Source organism: Vidua chalybeata, chromosome 8 (genome assembly GCF_026979565.1).
Source record: "Vidua chalybeata isolate OUT-0048 chromosome 8, bVidCha1 merged haplotype, whole genome shotgun sequence".
In the NCBI taxonomy this organism is placed as follows: domain Eukaryota; kingdom Metazoa; phylum Chordata; class Aves; order Passeriformes; family Viduidae; genus Vidua; species Vidua chalybeata.
The window spans coordinates 22,675,354-22,698,634 of NC_071537.1; the positions used below are offsets into that span (position 1 = coordinate 22,675,354).

The window sequence follows — 23,281 nt, forward strand, 5'->3', positions numbered from 1 at the left end:
TCCTTTGGACAAAATGCAACATTTATTTCTTGAGGAAACAATAGAAAGGCAGTGAGCATAAATAAGGGTGAATACACAGAGAGACTCTCTCATTTAAGCCACCTCTGATGTGCAGTTTGTGCAGAATTTTCTGACCAGGAGGGAAACTGAGCTTACAGTTGAAAGGATGATAGGTAACTAAATCTTGATTTTATCATACAAGAATGAGTCTTTGCATGCATAAATATAAAAATCTGAACAAAATAGAACAGAAATTGAAGTCCAGTGGAACAGCCATACAAAAAACTCCAGAGACTCTGCCTAAGGAATCCGACAATAGTCTGCAGTCTGCCCACAGGGGATGATGGATCTTTTCTGACCTTCCCAAAGATTCAGATCAGGGCCTAGTGCCTCAGTTTCTGTATTTGAAGGTACTTAAGTGGAGTGCTTGACAGTAACAAATGTTAATTTTTGTGTCCAAAACTCAAAAAGCTTTTAAACATTTTTACAATGTCTCTTAAGAGATTTTGCATTTGTTACACATGTTTAGTCAGAATAGGCCAAATTTTAATGAGGGGAAAAATGGAATTCCTGTTGATTAATTATTTTCTTGAGAAATAAATTTTTGTGCATTAAAACTGGTGGGAATTTTAAGATAATCATTACCCAGAGATAATGGATGCTTCATGCTGAAAATTTAGAGAAAACCCCGAGCTGGATTTTAGTGATTTTCTATAAAAATAAAATATTTTCTGTATTTAAAAATGGAAATATGTGTTATTTATATGCATAAACAAATGGGAAAATAGTTTTATGACAGGTACAAGGCATGGATGTAGAAAGACACAGATTTTCCCCTTTAAGCTGACTACTCAGAATTTATGCAGGTTGCTTAGAATGGGTGCAAAACCACCACTATTCCACAAATGGTGCAGGAGCCCAAACTGAAAACTGCTGGCCAGCACAATTCAACTGGAACTGAATAAGCATTACAGTAATACTGTGTTGGTGTGAGGAGTGTATGAAGGTTAAATTAGAAGTTCTAGAGAATGAACACCAGGCTCAAGTGATTTCTTTGGCCTTGGACCACATTCACTGTAGGTAAGAGATAAACCACGTTGGCAGGGCAAATAGGAGAAACTTCCAATAATTCCTCATGTACATTCCTGACCTATGAGAAAGCAGAGGGTTTAGGTTATCAGGGTTCTCTACATAAAATAAAATGAAAATAAAATATTTAAAGATCTTTACTTAATCATTCACCTCTTATTTCATTCTCAGTGTGCTCTGGGACAATTAGTTGGACAAGAGGCACAGGAGGCCAGGACTTTATACTGTAGAGAACTCCCAGGAATTTTGTTCTTCCTTGGAGTCAGAATTTTCAGGGGTGTTTTCCAGAAGGTCTATATGGAAATATTTTGGTTAAGACTTCATTAAAATTATTGCTTAAATAAGCTGGCTTGAAAGTAAGAGTATTAATAAACATTCTAATTTCTTCAGAAAAAGCCAAACCACGATTCCCTCCTCCTTATCCTAAAGCAAGGCCTAATGAGTGAGCTGCCATTGAATGTTTACAAAACAAGAAATAAATGTTGCTTGAAATTTGTTCCCTTGATAAAGAGGGCAGCAGCAGCTGAGCAGTGTCAATCTCTCTGCAGTCTCCTATCTACAGCTTTAAGATAAATAATTAAAAAAAAACCACAAAAAACCAAAAAACAAAGCAACAAAACACTGGATAATCACTGCAGTTTTCAGTACATTGTATTTAGATGTACATAGTCTCTTCATGGCTCTGTAAACTTCCCCAGTCCATGGGGATTTTCAGTTTCATGGAAACAGTCTTCTGGTCCATAATCATGGTCTAGGAGAAAAATCTGATTCATAGAACTGATTTTCAAGATAGGCTTTTCCAACATGCCTACAATCAATAAATAACAAGACCACCAGCACACAAAATAAAGCACACAAACATGTAGCTAGTAATTTACACTACAGACCCTATTCAATGGCAGTACACTGCTAATGGCTGCCGTAGAATGTCTCCTTTTCACCATCCAAACAGTTCAAAATGTGGGGTTTGAGAACGTTCTCCTTTTCCATTTCTTTCCCTTTCTTTCTTTGTCTTTTTAACTAAGTCCTTCTAACCATGTTTGTGGAATGGCAATAATAATTGAGAAAAATAAATCTGTTACAAAAAATTGGCCTTGCTTTCTACCCATAAGATTTTTTCCCCTTTTTTTCCCTTAGAGGTGAAGCTGAGAGCTGGTTATTTTGTTTGATTGTCTATTTTAATACATAATGCACTGGGAAAACATACAGTGAAGTCTAAACCTTCCATCCAAGCAGCCATTATAGGAAATGTTTCTGTTGGAAAAGATGGTAACATATGAAAATATTCCTAAATCTCATTTTTCCTCTGAAGCATTACTTAACCCTCAGGCAATAAATTTCACTGAACTCACTGAAGTGAGAAATGGACCCTTTTAATAAGGCTTTTAACTACACATCTTAATGAAACTTAAACAAATGGTGTCCTTGCCACTATGTTGGCTGCATGTGTGTTTATGTATACTATGTAAGAAGAATAAATATTTTTCATATTTAGAGATTTACTGTTCTATGGTAATTTTCAAACAGCACTGGAAAATAAACAGACAATTCTTTCTTTTTAATAACTGCAATTTGCCAGCTTTCTTCTTTACCTGAGTAATGACCACCAGGAGGGGCTTCACAGCAGCTTGTTTCGTTCCTAGATCCAGAAAAATATGTGCATTTGCCTACAAGGACAGTGTGCATTTTAAGGTACATTTTTTTTTATTTGACTAATTTTTTTCTTTCTTTCTTTAAAGACAAATCACATCTCTGACCTGTGACACTGGCTAACACGTGCTGTGTGCTGTGCAAAGGGAAATTTCCTACATCCAAACATTCACTTTGCATAAGTTAAGGTTCTGCATGCTACTCTTGCCCCACTCTTTTCTAATTTTAGTGAATTTTGTGCTGTATAAAATAGGCTGTTTCAAATATGAATACATCTGTATGTCAAACCCACCGTCTTCCCCACAAACACAAATGTGAATATGAATGTCAGGACCCATGCACATGCCTACTTTCTGCATGAGGCATTCTGCTCATCTGGAGAAGTGATTTGACTTCTTGGTATTGCATTAGACCACTGTCATTAATGACAGAGGTGTCATTTTGATGTGATCTGTGAGGCAGTAGAAGCTTTGAAGTTGAAAGCTAGAACAGACATGGATAAATTGTGCTCAGAGTATGCTGCTATTGCACCATTATTGCTGGCAATTATTTCACCAAGTGACACATCTGATAAAAAGTCATCTGCCTTGCTATGGAAAGAAACCACAGTTCACTGGAGCACGTGGTAGATCTGTTGATTTCAGAGTGTGAGAAAAAGCTCATTAGCTTTGGCCTGATCATTCTGCACCAACCATGAACTCTTTTGCATTGTTTCCCCCCCCATTTTCATGTTTTCAGTTGGTTTCCTTTCCTGATCTAGCACTTGTGCTTTTCTGTTTTAATGTTTGGCCATTTGCTATCTCTTCTCCACTCCACTTTCTCCAACACATCCTTTCTTAATGATGTGCCAAATATGCTTCCTGCTTCTCTTACCCTCTTCCTTAACAATTCTGAATAATCTTTATTTCTTTGTTGGTCTCATAAAACAGGGGGTTCAGAACTTTCTTTTAATCTGCAGAGCATGTGAAATCTAACTGCTCCAAATAAATAATAGCAGATTCCCTGTAATTAAATTTCAGGGTAACTTTAAACATGGAGTAAAGGTTTGCTCCTTCAGCTATTCACCATGGGCTGAGTTCTTCAGGGGATTCATATTGCAGGGCTAGTAGCAGCCCTTCAAATAAACTTTGTGAACAAAAAACAGGTAAATGAAATCACATTTTTAAGTATGTAGGGTAAGAGGGTGAGATAAAAGGACATATTTTATCATCAGGTTTTTTTACCTGACTAGCAAAAAAAAACCCAAAACTACAGTGTAGCTGTATCAAGAAAACAATTACATTGCTAGAGGACTTCCTTTTCACACTAAAGGATTCTGGGCAAATCACTCAAGAGCACAAGTCTAAGGGACAGAGACATGGAAGATTAGATGTGTCATAGGTTTTGGAGAGTCTTCCTATTTCCAAACTGAAAAATAACTTTGTTAAAACAAAAGCTCATGTTCTGTGCTTCAGTTATTATATTTCCCTGGATAGGTGAGCTGTAAAAGAAGGTGGCCTTAAGCCATCCCCCTTACCAAAATGTCTTTCATCACAATATATCAGAACTGCTCTTCCATAAAGGGATCACAGAATATATGGCATAGATTCATTCCACTTATACTGAAGTGTCTTGCTTATCCAGTTACATTAGTCTCCCTTCATAGACAATCAAGACTCACAATCATCTTCAAAAAGGCATTTTTTGTTAAACAGCTGCTGTTTGCTGGAAAGAACATGGTCCATGTGCTTACTAAGCATGCTAAAGGTATTAATGAAATAAATATTCTCTGTGAGACCTGGACAGAGCAATAGGTCACTCTCCAACAACATGGGCTTTACCAGGGTTGTACAACAGAGTCTTGGGGATTTAAATCTTCAAAGTCTTACAGACAGTATTATTTTTGCTCTAAATTAATGGTCTTGGTCTAATCCTTATAATTATGTCTTCACAGCATAGCCAAGAGACAGGTGATTTAACTGTCTAGAGAGTCTCTGTCCCACTCAGAATAGGCCTCCAGGTCAGAGGTGTATTAATAAGAGAACGGCAGGAGGATGATGAGCTGATCCTGCAGCCTCCAACAGCACTGAATTGACTACAAGGGACTCTATAGAAAATAACTTCCAGCTAATAACTGTACAAATCATCCTGCAGATACAGCTGTTATCAGGACTGCAAGCATTCCTGTTGTTTGTTCTTGGAGGAGCCCGTGTGGTTGTGTCAAAGCCCAGACCACATACAAATTCCCCAGTGGTCACTGTGAAGAACATCATGATATTTTAAAGGTACAGGAATCAAATTTACATCAGTTTCTTCCAGGACTCATATCCTGTGCCAGCAGAACTGGAAAAGACACTGTTTTTTAGAGAGCTTCTCTGATCAGTATTCTTGATGTGTATCCTAGTGGTTGGAAGTAGCAATACTCATAATAATATTAAAACTACCACATACTACGAAGCTAAATGTTAAAGGGGATAAAGCTAAGCATGTTCTGTGGCTAGTACCAGGTACTATTTGCAGTAGTAAAGCATGTTGGGCATGTCATACACTGAACCCTTTCATTCTGAAAGGGATTTCCAGGCATATTTTGGGTATCTTTAGCCAAAGTGGATGAAAAACATAATTTATAACAAGAGTAGGTTTTCCTATTGTTTATAGAGACAGTTTTGATTTCCTAGGTGCAAGCAAAGGGCATGAGGGTAATAATTGACTTGAAGAAAGGATGTGAATTAGAAAGGGCAATAATCTTTGGAGTTTCTCCTGCTGCTGGAAAGCAGTGGGTTTCCTTCTGGCCAAAGCAAAGTTTTCAGTGAGATTGGACACATCAAAGCAGGTTACAAAGACCAGACTGCTGATTTCCCTAAAAAAAAACACCCTGCAGATGTTTGAGCACACATTAACAGAACTATTTCTCAAAAGTCCAGCTACAAAAAAATTGAATCAAATTGCTGCAAAGAGGTTCATTGCTTGGTGCCCTGATCTTCCCTGCAAATTCTTTGGACAGAGTCCAAGTATGAGAAGGAGCTGCAAAACCTAGTAATGTATCCTTGCAGAAACTGATCCAACACTGCAGAGAAAGAGGAATTCTAAAACAACTGGTAAATGTAAAAGGTATTTCTTTGTCATACTTGCCATTCATACAAATGACCGGATTACCCAGCTACCCAAACTTCTATCTGTATCCATATCCCCTCAGTAAGCCTCTCCAGCTCAATTGTCACATGTACTAGTTGACACACCTAATCATCTCTTATTTTTCTCCTTCCAGGTCCCCATGTCAGTGCATGGGTTTTAAAAGAATTTGATAATTTTCATAACCTGCTTGGACTTGATTCTCTAACCTACTGTTTTTCAAGAAGCAGTTCATCAGCATGGGTGACTGCATGGTAGCCCAACCTGAAAACTTTCCAGGTTTCATAAATTCCACTGTCTTCCACATGTTTATTATAACTTCACAGCAACTATGTCCATATACAGAATGATGAAAGGGTGGTTTTTTTCATTATCTGACTAGAATATTGCTGAAGAAGCAATGAAGCTTGTGTATTATGAAAAGACAGAACAGGGATGTCTGATCATGTGCAGTGGGGGGATAGGAAATTAATATTACAGCACCCTTCAGTCTATCAGAAGGAAAAGTTATCTTTGAAACTTTCTCTTCCTCAGTGAGGAAGTAACATATATGTGCAAATCATGGGTTTTCTTGGCTTCTGGTGTCACCAGAGTTCTCTTTGGAGTAAAGGAACAGTCCTGCTTCCATTAATTCCAAACATTAAACAACTATGATATTGAGTTTTAAAAATGCTTTGCATTCAAGCTGTTCACCTGGAGTGAAGGGCTACCTAATTCAGCCTAGATTATGCATCCTACATGTAAAGTCTTTGATCCATGATAAAACCAACATTTGTTGATCTGTTTTGCACTGTATCTTGCAATGAATGCTTTTTGATATATGTATTTTATTGTAAACTCTAATAAAAGAGTTTACTGGATAACACTTGATTGAATAAACTGAAAAACAAACAGATAAGTTTAAAGCTTCTCAAAAGTCAGTGGTTTCAAATGCAATAAAACATGTTACAAGTTGTTATTGTGGTTTGATTTCCAAGTCACTGGGGAGAGCCTAAGAAGACAAGGATGTTGGAAAGAGGAGTTTCTTCTTCCAAACAGGAAAAGAAAGTGGAAATTGAATCAAGTTGTAAAAAAATTAAGAAGTGCTCTGGAGTGTTCATCTCTCTCCAGCATCTCCATTGGGATACTTTGAAAGTGTCTGGTTACTGGACACTTGTGTCTCATTGGTGAAAAAAAATGGGAAAGTAAAACCTGGCAAACTAGACCCAGAGGTAGGTGAAAATTTTAGCATAATGAATGTTTTGGAAAAAGCATAATAATAAATCTGTGTTTTAAGACCTGGGGGAGGGGGAGTACTTTTTGAAGAGGTCACTCAAGTACATACAGCCAGGAATCAAGCTTAGGGTCATTGACTGCCCTTACATAGAAATAGGTCTGAATGTCTTCTGTCTTTGAAGTAAGAGAAAATTTACAGTCTTTTTTAAAATATAATTTTTTTCCCTAGACACTTCAGGTGGCAAAGGGTGGACTTGTGGTAAGTAAGGGAGGACTGAAAAGAGACTGATTTTTTTTTTTTTTTTTTAGGGTGGTTTTTTCCTTTGTTTTGGGTTGGGCTTTTTTTTGGTTGGTGGGGGGGGGCTTTTTTGGGAGGTTGCTGGTTTTTGCAGGGGGAGTTTTGTGTGGTTGGTATTTTTTTGGTTGGTTTGTTTTATTGTGGGGTTTTATAGGGTTTTTTGGGTTTTTTTTGTTGCTTTTTTTGTTTTGGTTTGGTTTTTTTTTTTTGTTTTTTTTTTTTTTTTTTTTTTTTTTTTTTTTTACTGGTTGAGTTTGGGGTGGTTTTGCAGAGCTGAAGAAGATTATGGCAAATACTTGACCTTGCCTTTGAGCCGAGGCAAAAGTTTGTTTCACAGCTCCCTTGTCCCTCTTGTGGCACTCCTCCAATTCACAAAGCTACATTTGTGAAATCACCTCCCTAGCTTGGACCACATATTTGGAATTAAAATAAATTTTAAAAAATTAACATAAAATTGCTGTAATACAATTGAAGTATTTTGAAAGCCTAGCAGGACTACCTCATGGTCCAGAAAAGGTGTGAGCAGCCTGTTCATTCACTGCAGGTACTTGCTAAGATTACTATATAATTTGGGGGGGAATTGCATAAGGTTCTGCTCAATTTAGTCTTTGTGCTGATGAGTATCAGGGCTGTAGGTACATAAGAAAACAGCTTCATATCTTAGTTACTCTATGGCCAGGTTTGATTTAAGTGTTTTTGACAGCAAGTGGTGCCATCTAGGAGCCAAGCCCCTAAAAATATTAGTAGGTGGTGACATATATGTATAGATATAAATATTCATGTCCAAATGCACACACATATATCCATACATGTCTATATATGGATAAATGCCTCTTTTGTGATATGGAACCTTGTGCAGGAAGCAGACACATGATTTAACCCATGATGAAGAATTACCAATTCCATCTTAAAAGAAGTACCTGTTTATGGTGCATTGTATGACTGTCCATCACTTCCTCTTATTCTCCTTCAGTAATTAAAAGTCAAGCTTACTAATTAGTGCCTTGCACCAAGAAGGGATAAGGTGAAGGAGTTAGATCTGAACTAGACATCTGCATATAGATATACTGACACAGAGTAGTCCTTTCATTGAACTGTTGAAGACAGGCATCACAGTTTTTGTGGCACATAAACTCCCTTCCCCACTGAGAGAGGCTAAGGATGGTCTTGATAAGTGGACTCAGTGAGAGCTGGACCATTTTGTTTTACTGACATTGATGCAGAGCCAGTTTCTTACATAGCTCTCCACAGTCCTGCACAGTTACTCTCACGCACTGGTTCTCCTCCTCCCCCAAAATCACTCTTATTTGCTTACAGAGCAATCTGTGTAGCCATTTTATATCAGCTTCTTTGTGTTAGGACCAATTGACTATTTGTACTTTTGGGGGTTTCTCAGATGCTTAACTGATTCTTTTCCAGAGTTCTGCTCCTCTTCTTTCCTTTCCATTCTTCAGAATCAAGCAAGGTTTATAAAACTGTGAATGATTACAAATCACTGTGGTGATACTGCTGCACAGAAGATTAATGATGTCAACCTTAATGACAAGATTATTTTATAGCAGAATGCCAGCCACATGCACATAGTGTTACAGATTCCGAAGACTGTTTTTTCTTAAGCCTAAAACCATACAGTTGCATGTAGGATGATACCAAATTCCATGCAATGGAAACATAGTCCAAAACGTGCAGATAAAGTGTAAATGTACTCATCATGAGAAAGTAGAAAATCTTGGGCTGTTTAGCAAAATTATCAGTCCATCTTAACCTGACCTATCAGAGCTAAAGGTGATATGAAATGGTCACCAATGTAAAGTAGCTAAATTAAACCAGACTTTATCTGTATTTGACTACACAGCTGGTGTTAGGGTGCCATTTGTTGCTGGTGCAGAATGACTCATTTGTAGTACCACAGCATGCTCCATTGCAGCTGATATTGTTATTAGCAAGGAGCTGATTCTGGAGTGTAAGCAAGAGAGAAAGGCTGTTGGGTTAGTCTTCAGTCAAAGTATTAATTGTATTGGTTTCATGAATGCAGTAATATTTATGACTTGGTGATACAAGTTACAAACTTTTCTAGAAGAGAAAAAAGAAAACACAGCAATATCTCCTTCTTTTAGAACACAAATACATAAATTTTAATCTGAGAAAAATACAAAATGAAACCATGTACAAGTTATGTACAAACCCTTTTTACAGGACGATATATTTTTCGCTGGATATTACATATGACAAAGTCAGGTAGATCATTTCTGAGCACCAGCATTTGTTCTCTCTCACCAACCCATGATGTTAAAAGTAAAGTGATGAAGTCGTACTCCTTTTTCTTGATGAACTTTTAAGTTAAGATGCTAGCTGGTTCTCAGTGTACCCCCTCGCCATCTCCCCTTCCAAATTATAACTAATGCAGACATGTGAAACAATCAAAAGATATTGTATATATGGATTTGTATGTGTGTGTTTTTTCTGAAGGAAGAAAGTGGTTTCATCAGTTTTGAGCTCTACAGAAATGTGAAAATTAATATATTTTTTCCCTTTTTTTTCTTTTTTTTTTCTTTTTTTCTTGCCAGAGGTTAGAGTATTTGCATTGGCTAAGCATGTGTGTCCCAAGCTATGGGACCATGGCAGAAGCAGAATTTGTTTTAACTGCTTGAGATAACTTCTGCTGACATTCTTATTTGGTTCCTACTAGTTATTGTCCAGTCAACAAAATGCTCATATGCCACATTTTTTGTTTCTGAAAAATCTATGGATTTTATTACATGTATTCAACTGCCTATATGCTGTTTTCTGAGTTGTTTGTTTTTTTTTTTTTACTTTATAGAAATCTTTAAAATGCATTGACTGAAGCAGTAAGAAACCTTGTCTCAACATCATAAAGGTTCTAATTAGATGCAGCTTTACTGTTTAGCTTCCTAAGTTAGATATTGCTCTAAATTAGACCCAAAGTAATAAAAGAAATATCTTCTATTTAATATTTTCTTCATTTTCCCTACCCCTTCTCCTTTTGGCAGTTACCAGTAACACACCACCGTGCAGAGCAGATACCTCAAAGCAGCAGTCTTCACTACTGGCTCCAGTGGAATTTGCCTGGTCATACAGACTGCTGCTCAGAGGCTGCACAGCCTCAACGTGGCTGCATGCTCTGGAGCAGAGAGAACCTGTGCAGAATAGATACATTACTGACAGAAATATAGCTCTGATAAATGCTGGCACAGACTTATCAATACTATAGGCCCACATACCATCCTGGGCATTGACTACAGCAGAAGAGCTACTGCATTCCTTTCACTATTTCAGATGGGGCTGTAACCCATACCCACTACTATTGCTCAGCATGAAAATACTATAAATGCAATATTAGGAGACCTGGTGTGCATATATAATGACTTTAAAAAAAAAAACTATTTCTCTTAAGCCTGTGATTGTTCAAAAACCTTTAGAATTAAAAAAAAATTAAAATTAAAAAGGTGCATGTTTGTATGTTGGTGATTTCAGTGGTTCAGATGGCACAGAAAAGAAAAAGACAGAAAGATTAGAAAGAGTTTTCCTTTCCTCTGATTTTTTTTGTGAATTTGCCATTGACTTTGACAGATATTCCCAGGCTAATCCACTATAACACTGGGAACAGATTTCTGTTTTCACTTTGTCCTGTTCATCACCTTTCACACACTTGGTTATTTTGTTTAATCACATTCAAAACTAGAAATGAAAGGTGAGACACACACTTCTTTTGGTGCTGAAGAAATTCACAATGATAACAGCTGTAAAAACAAAACACACACACACACACACACACTGACCTCAATATGTGTTCATTTCAAATACATTGGATCCAGGAGCCCTTAGGAATCAACTTCTTAAAACCATTTAAGCACCTGCTCTGTGTTTCAGTTTGTGCCCATGTGAGTCAGCTAGTCCAGGGCAGTTGTTAACATTTTTGTGGATTGGCCAGTGAGTAGCCAAGCAGTGAAAACCCACAAATTATTAGCCATTTGTAAATTATTGCTTTTTTTTCTTTTGTCATGTATGTTTATTCATCAGTTTATGCAACCAATTAACCAATTATTGCAGTAGTTGTTAGCTGTCGTTTAGACACACACACACCCAACAAAACCTGAATGAGAACACACTATTTTACTTTCTCCTTCTCCTTCTACTATATTTAGAGTTCAAGAAATGCAAAGTCTTCCTTTGCAGGTCAAAAATAGCCAACTTCATCCACCACCACCCAACAATGCATAATAAAAGGCTAAATGCTTTTTCAGTGTCTCCTATACCTTGCTTGCAAACTACATTTGCCCTTTCCTGCTTTTGGCTGAGGCCATTTAGGTCTTTTCACATCCAGTTGACCATGGCTGGCCCAGATCAAGGCGTTTGTATTTTCTGTCCCATGTATTCCCTACTGTTGGGCCATCGATGCTGATTTGAAAGACAAGGTGCCAGTGACAGTTTTAGAATGCTTTCTAAAAGTACAAGAAAATGTTTTAATCTTATTTTTCCCAATTAACAAATACATCATACACTTAATTTTAGAAGGAACTACACAATCACATTGAGGTGTTAAAATTTGCATTTAGACTATGAGTATCTTCTTTTCTTTATACCTTAACTTTTGCTGTGCTTGGCACTTGCCACCAAATCTATCAGATTATTCTTTCACCTTAAAGCTATGGGCTTCAGGGGACAAATTAAAATAATAGCCATGAAACAGAGAGAGCCAGCAGACTTTCTGGCAGTGTGGGAGCAGACAAGTGCAGGGGTGTGAGGAGGGCCAAGACCACAGCCCAGCTGCAGCAGTGAGAGAAGGCTCTGCAGCATAATCTCAGTGCATCTCTCATAAAAATAACCAGGATGGCTGCGTTTTGGTCAAACAGGTGGAAATAGCAGAAAAATTCTTCCATGTGCTACTCTGCAAGTCATATTTTCTTCTTTTTTGTGCCTTTCTTCACCCCACTTCATGGAAAATAAAAATGATGACACCTCCTTGTGATGACTCTATTAAATACATGCACAACCCTATAGATATGTGTGTGTCTGTACCCACATATACATATGTGTGCATATGTGTACCCACATATATATGTGTGTGCATGTGTGGACATTTATATATGCAAACACACAGACACACTATTTATCCAACACATGAGTTACCAAAAAACATTCTATAGCCTGTAACAGTAGTGCATGCAATTAATGCCAAAAAAAAAAAAAAAAAAACACCAAAAACAAAACCAAAAAACCTGGAAATCCTCCCCACATTTTTTTTTTTAATCTTTGCATTCTGAGACAGGGATAAAAGATATTGATAATGACCAAGAACTTATTTCTGTATCAGTCATCTTGTGGTCTGTCAGCTGTCGCTCAGGTCCCTTTCCCAGCCTTTCCCCAGCTTTGATGTAACTTCATATATCCATTTATTGGTGCTGGCCTTATTGTAATTTTTAATGGCTGAATACCAAAGATTCCAACAGGTTTTCTATCTGTTCCTCTATCTAATTTCCAGACACCAGTCCTCCATCTCTGATTATCAAAATTATCAAAAAGGAGTAAGAAAATATCACTGATTTTAGCTTTTCTGTAAATAGGAAATGTATACCCATAACTCCACCTGTTTCTCTCTGTGTTGTTTGCTTCTATGGGTGTCATTCTATCAACCATTGCATATGGAGCTCTCTGTGCCAGAAGAGCTCATGAGTGTGTTCAGGTCTTGTCCTTTATTTATAAACAATAGCAGGAGATTTTGGGGTGTGACAGTTGAACTGGACAGAGACACACACAGACCTTAGCAATGTAGGGGTGCTGTATTTGATTCATTAGTCTGTTTTATCCAGTGAATGTTCAGAAGTGCCAAAATGCCAGAAGTGGCACTGTGCATTATAAGATATGATATAATGTTCTATTCCCCTATAGTAAACACCAGTCTTCTCAGGAAAAAGAAATTAAAATTCATATGTATTTCATGAGGTTGAACACAAGTTTCTACTGTGTTCTCCTGTACTCATGACCAGCTTTTTTCATTCTAGTTGTAATATGAATACAGTTCATAAATGAAAAAGGAGCACTGACTTCAAAGAAAAGGCTTAACATGACCCAATGCAGAAACTGGATGTAAATTATAACGTGTCACTAGCTGAAGCGGCATATGTCGGAAGAACTCACTGGAATTATCTTCTCTTTTGGGGACTGTGAAATGCATTAAACATGCATCTAAATAATAATGAAAAATTCTTGTATTATTTTGTTACTCTGTAGGAGAGTGAAATATTTTAAACAATCCAATTTACAGATACTGTATTAACAATTCTCATTATTGTCTTTAAATAGCTATTCTACAAAATGTAACAACAAAATAGTCACAGTCCAAGAAGTCACTCCAGAATAAAGCCTATTAGGTTTTAGTATGGTTATACTTGTACTGCAGCCAGTGGACAAACATTAAAGCTGAGATAGTTTGGCTTAAATGTTGGATTACATAGTGGACATCATTGTTTTCACAATAAATTCGTCATCTGCTTTGCATTTGTTTGATTCACTGATATTTCTCTAATGATAAAAATACCACAGTATGTTTAATTGTGGTGTTTAACAATTCTGCAAAATTACAAAGCCTAAAGTTAACTTGCACAATGAAAATCTGCTTTTCCTGATGACTGATTTTGTGGTTTTAGTTTTTGTTTCCCTACTATCACAGCCTTTCCTTTTTTTTTTTTTTTTTTTTTTTGTTTCCACACAATTGTGTCAGATGTTGCTTATTTGAGATAGAGAGAGTAACTAAATCATTTAGAACATGAATGCTTGGGTGGGTAGATACTGCAGCACAGATATGAAACATCACATTTTTTTCTGATGGTTATAAAGCTTGTTGGCAACTTTGTGAAACTGCTGACACAAAAGGCACCCATCAAAGGCCTTTTGCATGTTATCATAATAAATACATTCATCACTTTTATTATTTTTATTTGGTTATTACTGTACTTTTGTGTGTGGTGTCCCAGCAAAGTAAAAATAAATAAAAGAAAAAAAAAAAAAAAAACAGAAAAACAACTGCTAAAATATGATGCTGCTTATTGTAGGAATTAACTGAGGACAGCATGTTGTGAGTTTGTGGAGCTGAAGCTAAACCAGTTTTATCTTGATCTGAATTAATCAAAAGGAGATTCAGTGTGCCCTTTACTAGGGTACGAGCTTTCACCAAAGTGCAAGGATCTGGAGCTAAATCTCTATACATATCAGGAAGAATTTGTACCACCTCAGGCCAATGAAAGACCATCAGCACTTGTGAAGTAAGGAAGTAACAAAATGTGGTAGATGAGATGGTTTATAACTGATGCTTGTATGCACTATTTTATGCACTCTGGATTAAATCACTGTAATAATGGCAAAAGAAGAAGTATTGCCAAGCTTGCCTTCCTGAAATTAGTAACTGCTGATGGCTAATGGGAAGTGAAGTGCAATTGCCAGATTTGCCATTTCTAGTAAGTGCCCCTTAAGCCCATGGCCCTTGGCTGGGGTGGTGACATTCCCTGTGCCTATGTCACAGCGCGTTCCCGAGGGTGCTGGGAGTGCCATCGTGAGAAGGGGCAGGGCACAGTGTGGGGGGTTACTGCACCTTCACACAACTGGTAGTCAAGATGATCTATATATGTTAACAAAACAAAGAATATTTCAGAAGAATGTTACATGTATAAAAATATGACTTTCAACTCTGAAAATAAATAAGTTCAATTTATTAAGAGCTGGTGTCAATGCTGAACAAAATACACACCTTCCAATAAAGAAACATTTTGGTGAAGTGTAGGTTTTTTTTCTTCTTTTTTTTTTTTTTTTTTTTTGATTTACTAAAATACAAGTTGGACCTTTTTTTTTCTTTTTGCAAATATATCTTTTGTCTCTCTTAATTACATATCCTTATAACTGTGACCATCATTCTCCTTTAAGCCAAAGACTGAGGGTTTGTTGATATTTTTTAATTCTTAGGAGTCTGGCCACATATGCCTTTTTTTAAGGGAAAATACTTAACAATGAAAAAAAAAAAGAAAAAATATATTTTTTCTAATAAATAAAAATAATTTAAAATGCTAGAGGCTATATATGACTAGTTTTGATTATGTTCATTTATAAATGAAATAATTTCCAAAATACGTGGAAGCAATATTAAAGGCAGACAAACAAAGATCTGTCTACTTTATTTTCCCATTAAGCGTGCCCTTCTTAACTTCTCCATCAGTGGTTCAGCAAGTAAGAGGAATAAATGTCACATCACCATTCATGAAGTTTGTCAGGCTTTATAAAAATAGTTCTGGCTTCGAAGGAGTCAACATTCATCTTCAACTTCTCGTATTGGTGGTATCAAGCTGCTTGTCGATTTATATTGATTGATCTGATTGGCCATGTGAGTGCTCATGGGCTTGATTTGAATGTTTCTGGGATAGGCATTATCCGGCTCATCTGTAAACCATTTCTTTTCTGCTAAGGAGCAAAATAGGTAGAGACAAAATAAGGAGGGAAAAATGAAAGTGTTAATTAGTGAAGCACACATACACAGAAACATTAAAAAAAAGAAAAAGGGAGCAATCAGTAAAGTTTATAGAAAAAAGAGATCAATAGAAGGTGACTTTGACTAATTACTAGCAGTACAGTGCATTAGATTAATACATCTGAAAACACTGTTATGAAAGGAGGATGACGCTTGCAGATTTGCTAATGAAGCTAAAGAAAACTGCCAATATGCTAGTTGGCTTGTTGGATGTAAGAGAGCTCTTTTCTTGTGCCCATGCTCAGGTGATTCATTTATTGAAAAAAAATGATACAAATCAAAGTCTAAACTAAGAAGCCAAGGAGAGCAGCTGGGATAAGGGTAATACAGAAAAGAGCATGTGAGTCTATACACAGAGGAGCTCCTTAAGAGTCAGAGACTTCTCTGAACCATTTCAGCCTTGGGGTGGTGGCTACTGCTGGCCCAGAAATCATGCAGGAGAACATAAAGAACTTTCTGCAGTCGGTGTTAGAATAAACAGAACTTGTATTCCTGCTGCTGGACAGCAGCCTTGCTGCACAGGGTGGGCATTATAACCCTATTCTGAAACACAGGTGCTGGTGCACCACTGAACTCTAGGGTTTAAAATGGGGTGAGGAACACAGCAGACACTGCAGGTGACTGTGGTAGGGGTCCAGCTAATCCTGAATGGATCAGTCGTGATAGGTGACAGCAAGGCAAAGGAAGTAAGGATTTAAACAAAAATTAGAGAGGGAGCTCTTTCTTTTCTATCCTTGAGCAATGCCTGTTTCCATTAACACAGAAGGAATTTTATGGTGTGGCTTTAAGGTGGGCTGGGAGCAATATGGGAGGGTGCTGAGAGGCTGCAGCATTGCAGCCCTTTCCCAGCTGTTCATCATTGTAACCACTATGTTGCACTGCTCCATTGCAGGTATGGACAAAAGCTTCAAAAATTCACAAAAGGAAAAAAAAAAATAATCCTTAAACCCTTTAGAAAGCAATTTCTGCTGTAATTTCTCAATGACAGGTATGCAACCTTACAAGATAACTTTATTCCAAGACTTGGGAACTCCTGATCTAGAGTGGGGCTAATGGCCATTAGGTGCACTCGTGCCTTGACAAGCATTTGTGAACAGAGTTCTGTCTCCATTTTTTTTCCTCCTTCCCCAGATTCCAGAGGTGAGTGGGCAGAGCAGTGGACACTTATGGTTCTGGGCGTTTTATTATTACAAGGTTCAAAGTGTGTTGCACCAGAGCTGCTACTCTAACACATATGCACTACTTCTCATTCCAATAGGGAATCCAAAATGCTGCAGAAGCTTTAGTGCCTCACTTACATAATATAAACTGCTACTTTTCTAACCCCTGAAATGCCACACTATCTGGAATCAGGACAGGAGCGGAAGGAATGCTCAGTTTCTAATACATAAATTATTTAAAATTAGCAAAGCGAAATTCACCTTAGAAACCCAAAGACTGAGCAAAAAGCTCAGGAGGTAAAGGAGAGAAAAGAAATTGAAAGACTGAGAAGAATAGAGAACAAATACCTGGACATAAGTGCACAAAAATAAACAAAGACCTTTGGAGTCTCAAGAAGTAGCTTAATTTCCAGAATTACTGGACTTTCAGTCACTTTCATGAATAAAAAATTAAACCACTTACACTTTATATGTATTTTTAGAATTTACAAGCCAAACCCCCATTCCCCATTAAAACCTTTGCTATGTGTTCTTACACATTTTCAAAAATTAGATCAAACCCAGAAATTGTATTACTTATTAGTGGCTTATTACTGAAGGGAAGTGGAACTACTGTATTGTTTTTCTTGTCCTTTTCTAAAATGCTTTTCACTTGTGTTTAAAAATAACCTACTCATTTGTGACCAGACTAATTCCCTGCCCCCTTAAAGATGCTTGAGTCTGAATGATGTTCAATCTCCCATCTCCCTCTCTCTCACCTATTATAATTAAGTTCCCTTTGATTTGAACAGATTGGACGATAGGAATTCATAATGTTACATCCTGCACACTGAAGCTAACTGATTAAGTGCTTTAAATTATTCTTCCTGACAGAATGATAAAGTTACAATCTGTTCAGAGATGATCTACAGCTTGCCAGACTCCTACCGTTTCTTTCTACATTCATTTATCTTTTTGTCAAGCAGTTAAAAAAAAAAAAAAAGCCTCAATTCCATAGATCTTTTAAAGTAATCAGAACATCTGAATTATTAATGAGACTTTAAGGGAATGATTCCTGATGGGGGCCAGTTTAAGAAAGGTTGTAGGAAAAAGTAGTCTGGGAATGTGTACACATCAAAATAATTTCAGCTCCATTTAAAAAACCATTTAGTTCAAGTGTGACACATGAACCATTATGCATTTGTGGAAACCAATTTTATGTGATCTACGATTAAACTAACCTTTCAGAGAGGTGTAAAGTGTGATGGTTATCATGTTTTAAAAGCCTTGTGAGATCACATAAACAATTTCAAACTAACAGTTTTCTAATGGTTTGTGTTTAAAATGATTTTGAGGCAAGTTAAGCACCGTGAACTTTCATTGCTACCTTCTTTTTTTAACACATGGTGCAAAAACTTTCCTTACAAACAGAACTTTGTGCAAGTTAATTCAATGTTGTAGCAACTAAGGGGAGACTTGTGTGATTGCTAAGAATCAGAAATGTGCTGTGTTTCTCAGCAGCCAGTGTAAAGCACCTCAAAATACCCTGCTTTCCCTAAAATTTTCAAAATAAGCTATTTATTTATGTGTTAAATTTACAACAGAACTCCTATATAGGGAGCTGTTCTTTAAAAAGAAACTACCCAGTCTCTTTTTGCCTTTACCTGGCAAGTAATACATACAGAACATTAATAATAAATGTAGAAGTGGGTAGATTTTTATGTCTTTTGCTGTTCAGATTTCTTTTTGCCAGTGCTGAAACCTTGACCCAAGCATCATCATTCTCCAGCACACAATGCTTAGATCCAGCTTTATACCTTTCCTGTTCCTCTCCTCTGTTAAAATTATCTTTGACCACATAACAATGAATCTCCTGTGCAAACTCATTGACCTCTTTACTTACCTTTGAAATGTGAGCTTAGCACTCCTGATCTTTACTCCTGGCCACTATGATATTCTGCTCCCAATCACTAAATGTCCTTCTTGAAGCCCCTACACAATTTTCAGTCTTTTATCCTATGCTTACAGTCTGATTTTGGTATGTCTTCCAGAGTCTTAGCACAGATTTTTATCTTTAATATTTACTCTTTCCTTGAGAACAGTTCAGAAACCCCCTTTTAAAAGTCTTTATATATTGCTATAGTCACCAAGCATTTTTAAGTTCTCTGTCACATTGAGTCTGTTTCTCTCCCTTTTGGAATATGCATATTGATCCTTACCAGAAATGTTTCTACATTATAGTGACATGAGGCATGGTTTTTTATTTTATTTTTTAGGAGCTGCTAAAAAAGTCCCTGATCTTCCTACGCTATTTGACAGGCTTCTTTTTGACAGCATCACCTAAGAGATGTTGGAACAGCTAAGTAACTGAATGCATCAGAAAGCAGGAAACACTTACTTTCCTCTCAAACATCTATGTTTGTAATGAGCTATCAGCATCAGTGCATCCATGAAGATTCAAAAGGCCTAATGCTCTTATTGCAAATAAATAAAAATCAATTAATTAATTAATTAATTTTAGTATAACACTCTTCCCCGTAGCATAAAAAAAGGATAAAAATAATCAAAGTAAAAAGATCAAAATACAGTTTTCTTCAACTTGTATCAGATTGCAGCAATTCTCTCCAACAGATTTATTGTACTGGTGCTTTAAAATTTCTATCATTAATTTTGAACTGAGTAGCAACTTAGAGCAAATGTCACTGTGAAACACCCTCTCTTCTAAGCAGAGGCAAAGAAAATACTACCCAAACATAAGACAAAGGTTTTACTATATTTGTATTCTCACCATAATCCCAGGTTACCTTTCAACTGTTTAAAACATGAATTTTTTTGTCTTCTGTGACACTTGCAGTTTCAAATTTGTTTGCATGTATGTGTTTGTGTGTCTCCTCCCTGCATGTAACCATCTTGTTCATAACTAAGCTGAAAAGTTTTCCATGTAATTTGTTCCTGCATGAGAAAGAAAAGTAATGAAAGTTTCTCCACCCACCTACTCAGCAATTCTTTGTTTGGCAGATGAATATTTTACATGTAGCAGGCAGCAAGAAATTTTCAGGGAAAGAAAGAATAAACTATTTTTTCTATGAAAAACTTTACTTTGCTCCAGGGCAACTAAAGTTTTGTGACAATGTTCTGGACTTGTTCTTGATTTTTTATTGTTTAAACTACCAAAATTCTTAGTTTTGACAATGGGAGTTTCACTGGAAAATGTCTGATTCTCTCTGTTTAGGTCAATAGAAGCCCTCACCAATAACCTGCAGGTTTGCTAGACATGGTTTTGTGTCAACACTTAAGCTCACTAAGGACTTGTTTTCCAATGCCGAAACCATGCTGGGACTGATATAAATGGCAGTACCTTCATTTAAAAACCTAAAACATGACCTCCTGACATTGGTGATACTTCTTCACTTTCAAGAACTAACCATTCTACTATGGTTGTCTGACCTGGGATAAAACAGGAGATTTGCTCTTACTTTTCAATATAAACACCAACATAACGTTGATTTAAGCATTTCTCTGCTTATAATGCCCAACCTCCATTAGTATATCCATATCAGAAAAACCTTCATCATTATAATAAACTATTTGATCAATCTGACTATAGTCAGCAGTGGAAATTGTACGCAATACTACTAAAAGTCAAAAGTTTTAGAATTCTAACTTCAGGATAGAGGACAGAGGTGGAGTAGACTTCAATGTAATTTGAAGAATTCAGATTTGCACCCATATTAGATATTCCTCTTCTGCTGTTCACAAAGTAAGCAAGTTACTTCTCTAATGTATGCTGTTTATATTTTTCTATTTGAGCTGCACTGTTATACAAATACTATTTTTTTGGATAAAAATCATTATGTTGCATGTGACAAGTGCCTTCATATTAACACCCTTCCTTTCTCCGCTAAATGGAAAACAGATAAAACATTAATGGAAAAGCATTTTGGTGTCAAAGCCATTAACATTCTTCCAAAATGTGTAACTGCTCTCAACTATCTTCAATCAATTCTGCTGACATAAAAAGATGCTCATGTACATACATGGGGAATAAGAGACTAAGGAGGGAAAGGTAGGAAAGAAACTGGAATGAGGAATGGGAAATTAAAGTAATGTCTGCACCACGACAGGCATCTTCATTGAGCAGGAACCTGGGTGTTTACAAAAGGACACGTGCAATTAGAAAGGCAAGCAGATGAGAAGATAAAAAAACAAAACAGGGTTGAGAAACAGTAGCAGCAGCAGCAGCAGCAGCAGCAGCCAGTTTTACCTCTGGTTTGGTGGGAAAAAAAAGGCAAAAGAAAACCAACAAAACAATCAACCAAACAAACAAACCAATAACTGAATAAAGTTTGTAACTATTTTTTTTTAATTTCACAAGTTTTCACAAGGACAAAGTTATAGAGGGAAACCCACAGCAGTTGCTAGGTCATGCAGAACCATTAATTTTCATACCTTGGCCCATTCTATTCATCCTTGTTGCACTTTAGAAAAAGAAGTAAGCTATGTAAGTTTTACAATGCTTTTAAACTGTCATATTTCTGGTTGAGCACTTTAACTGGCACATCCTTGTTGCAATAAATATTCTGAGGGCAAAACATGATAACTTTCAACTTTCTTTGCAAAAAGGAACACATGAATTTTTCTTTATGATGAAGAGCAACTGTAATAGTCTCATTTGTAGGGGTGCAGCCATAATTTGCAATGTATTTCACTGATTGGACTTACAGCTGCGTTGGAATGCACACTCACACATATAGACTGTATTCCAATCATTATGCTTAGCACTGCACAGTGGCCCACTTCTCTGTAGCCCACTTACATGGTTCCAGGTTTTGTCAGTAAAAGTGCTTGGCTTTATTGTCAATTCACACAGCAAGCAAATCTTCAAAATTATCATGCTTGGGGAAGGGGAAGGTAGAAGACAAAACTAACCATAAAAGCACCTTGATTGGGTTGGCAGTTACAATGCTAATCATTCCAAACCTAAATATTTTTTTCTGTCTGCATGCTTTCTTGCTGGATAGCCAGGGAAGAGGGTATGTGTTTCTGCCCTCCCTACCCTCGGAAACCCTCTGTAAACCTAGAGCTAGCTGTATATTTCAAAATATACATTGGCTTCTAAAGTTTAAAACAAGAAAAAAAAAAAAAGTAAAAGCAAGCCTGAAGCATCATTCCTATGGCTGTCTAGGGCAGGTTCCTTTCCACTTCTTTATTTAGTTCCCTGCCACAACTTTTTTTGGCTACATGTGTTGTTGGTGACAATTTGCAAGAACTAAATTCTGGCAAGTGCATGGAACACGACGCCTCAGCACTGTGAATATTTCCAACCCAGCCCTCTTGTTCTCCTCATTAACAGTCTGGGGCACAGCACCTTTTCTCCCCAAATGGGAGAGATTTAAAGGCACTCAGTTGCCTTCCCATATTCCTGCCTACTGGCATGCACCTGTTGAAAAAAAAAAACAGGTAGAACATGCAGCAAGATTTCTGGAGCTTCTTCACATATTAGGACTCTGTTGGAAGATTTATACCAACACTAACTTTGAAAAGTTAAACTACCATCTGGGGAAAGGAACAAAGTCCCTTGAGATCTGATATGTAAGCATAGAAAAATGCTTGCTCTTTTCTGAGCATTATTTATTCTGTACATAAGGTGACTAATTCACCTTTTAAAGACATAAAAGTCCCAAGAAGGCAGTTTTTAATGACTTACATCCAATATTTATGATACATATGGCTTTTTATCCCAAATGTCAAAAGTGAAAGAAAATATAGCTATTCATGTGGCAATATAAATAGACAGAATAATAATTTAATATGCAATTAGACTCTTTCTAAACTTAAATTAAACCATTGGAGTTGTAAAACTTCATGCCCCGACAATTTCAGTGTTAAAGGGAAAATACACCATCTCCAAAAGACTAATACTTTAGAGAAAGTTCTTAAACAAGCAGAAAAGTCCCTGATATTGCTTTGGTATAAAGCAGATGTCTAGCAATAATCTATACAAGGAGTGTAAGCCCTATATAATATAAGCTTTGAGAGTGAAAAATCAGCAGGGATTTTCTTTTTTTTTTTTTTTTTTGGCATGGTTTTTGTTCTGTTTTTTTTTCAATAGGAGAGTTTTGTTAGCTTCAAATAAATGTATGAGCTCCTGTAAATATGAGTATTAAAAAAACCTACTGCAACATACATCAACACTTCTGCACTAAATGACTTTCTTTGTGTAACTCTGACATCAAGAGCAAG

At 36.7% G+C, this 23,281-nt stretch overlaps 1 protein-coding gene across 10 annotated transcripts in view; it reads right to left on the bottom strand.

The window, feature by feature from the left end:
• Positions 1 to 14,639: 14,639 nt before the first annotated feature.
• The window catches only part of KCNMA1 (potassium calcium-activated channel subfamily M alpha 1), a 421,854-nt gene continuing 413,212 nt past the window's right edge, over positions 14,640 to 23,281 (bottom strand). For 3 of the 10 annotated variants that reach the window (XM_053948612.1, XM_053948610.1, XM_053948611.1), the window contains 2 exons: positions 21,488 to 21,516; positions 14,640 to 15,829 (listed from right to left, as the gene is read on the bottom strand). In XM_053948612.1, coding sequence (XP_053804587.1) covers positions 15,678 to 15,829; positions 21,488 to 21,516 — 181 coding nt within the window. In that variant the 3' untranslated portion in view covers positions 14,640 to 15,677. Of the gene's footprint in view, positions 15,833 to 21,487; positions 21,517 to 23,281 lie in introns of all 10 variants that reach the window. The other 7 variants (XM_053948619.1, XM_053948617.1, XM_053948615.1 and 4 more) reach the window with 3 other exon arrangements.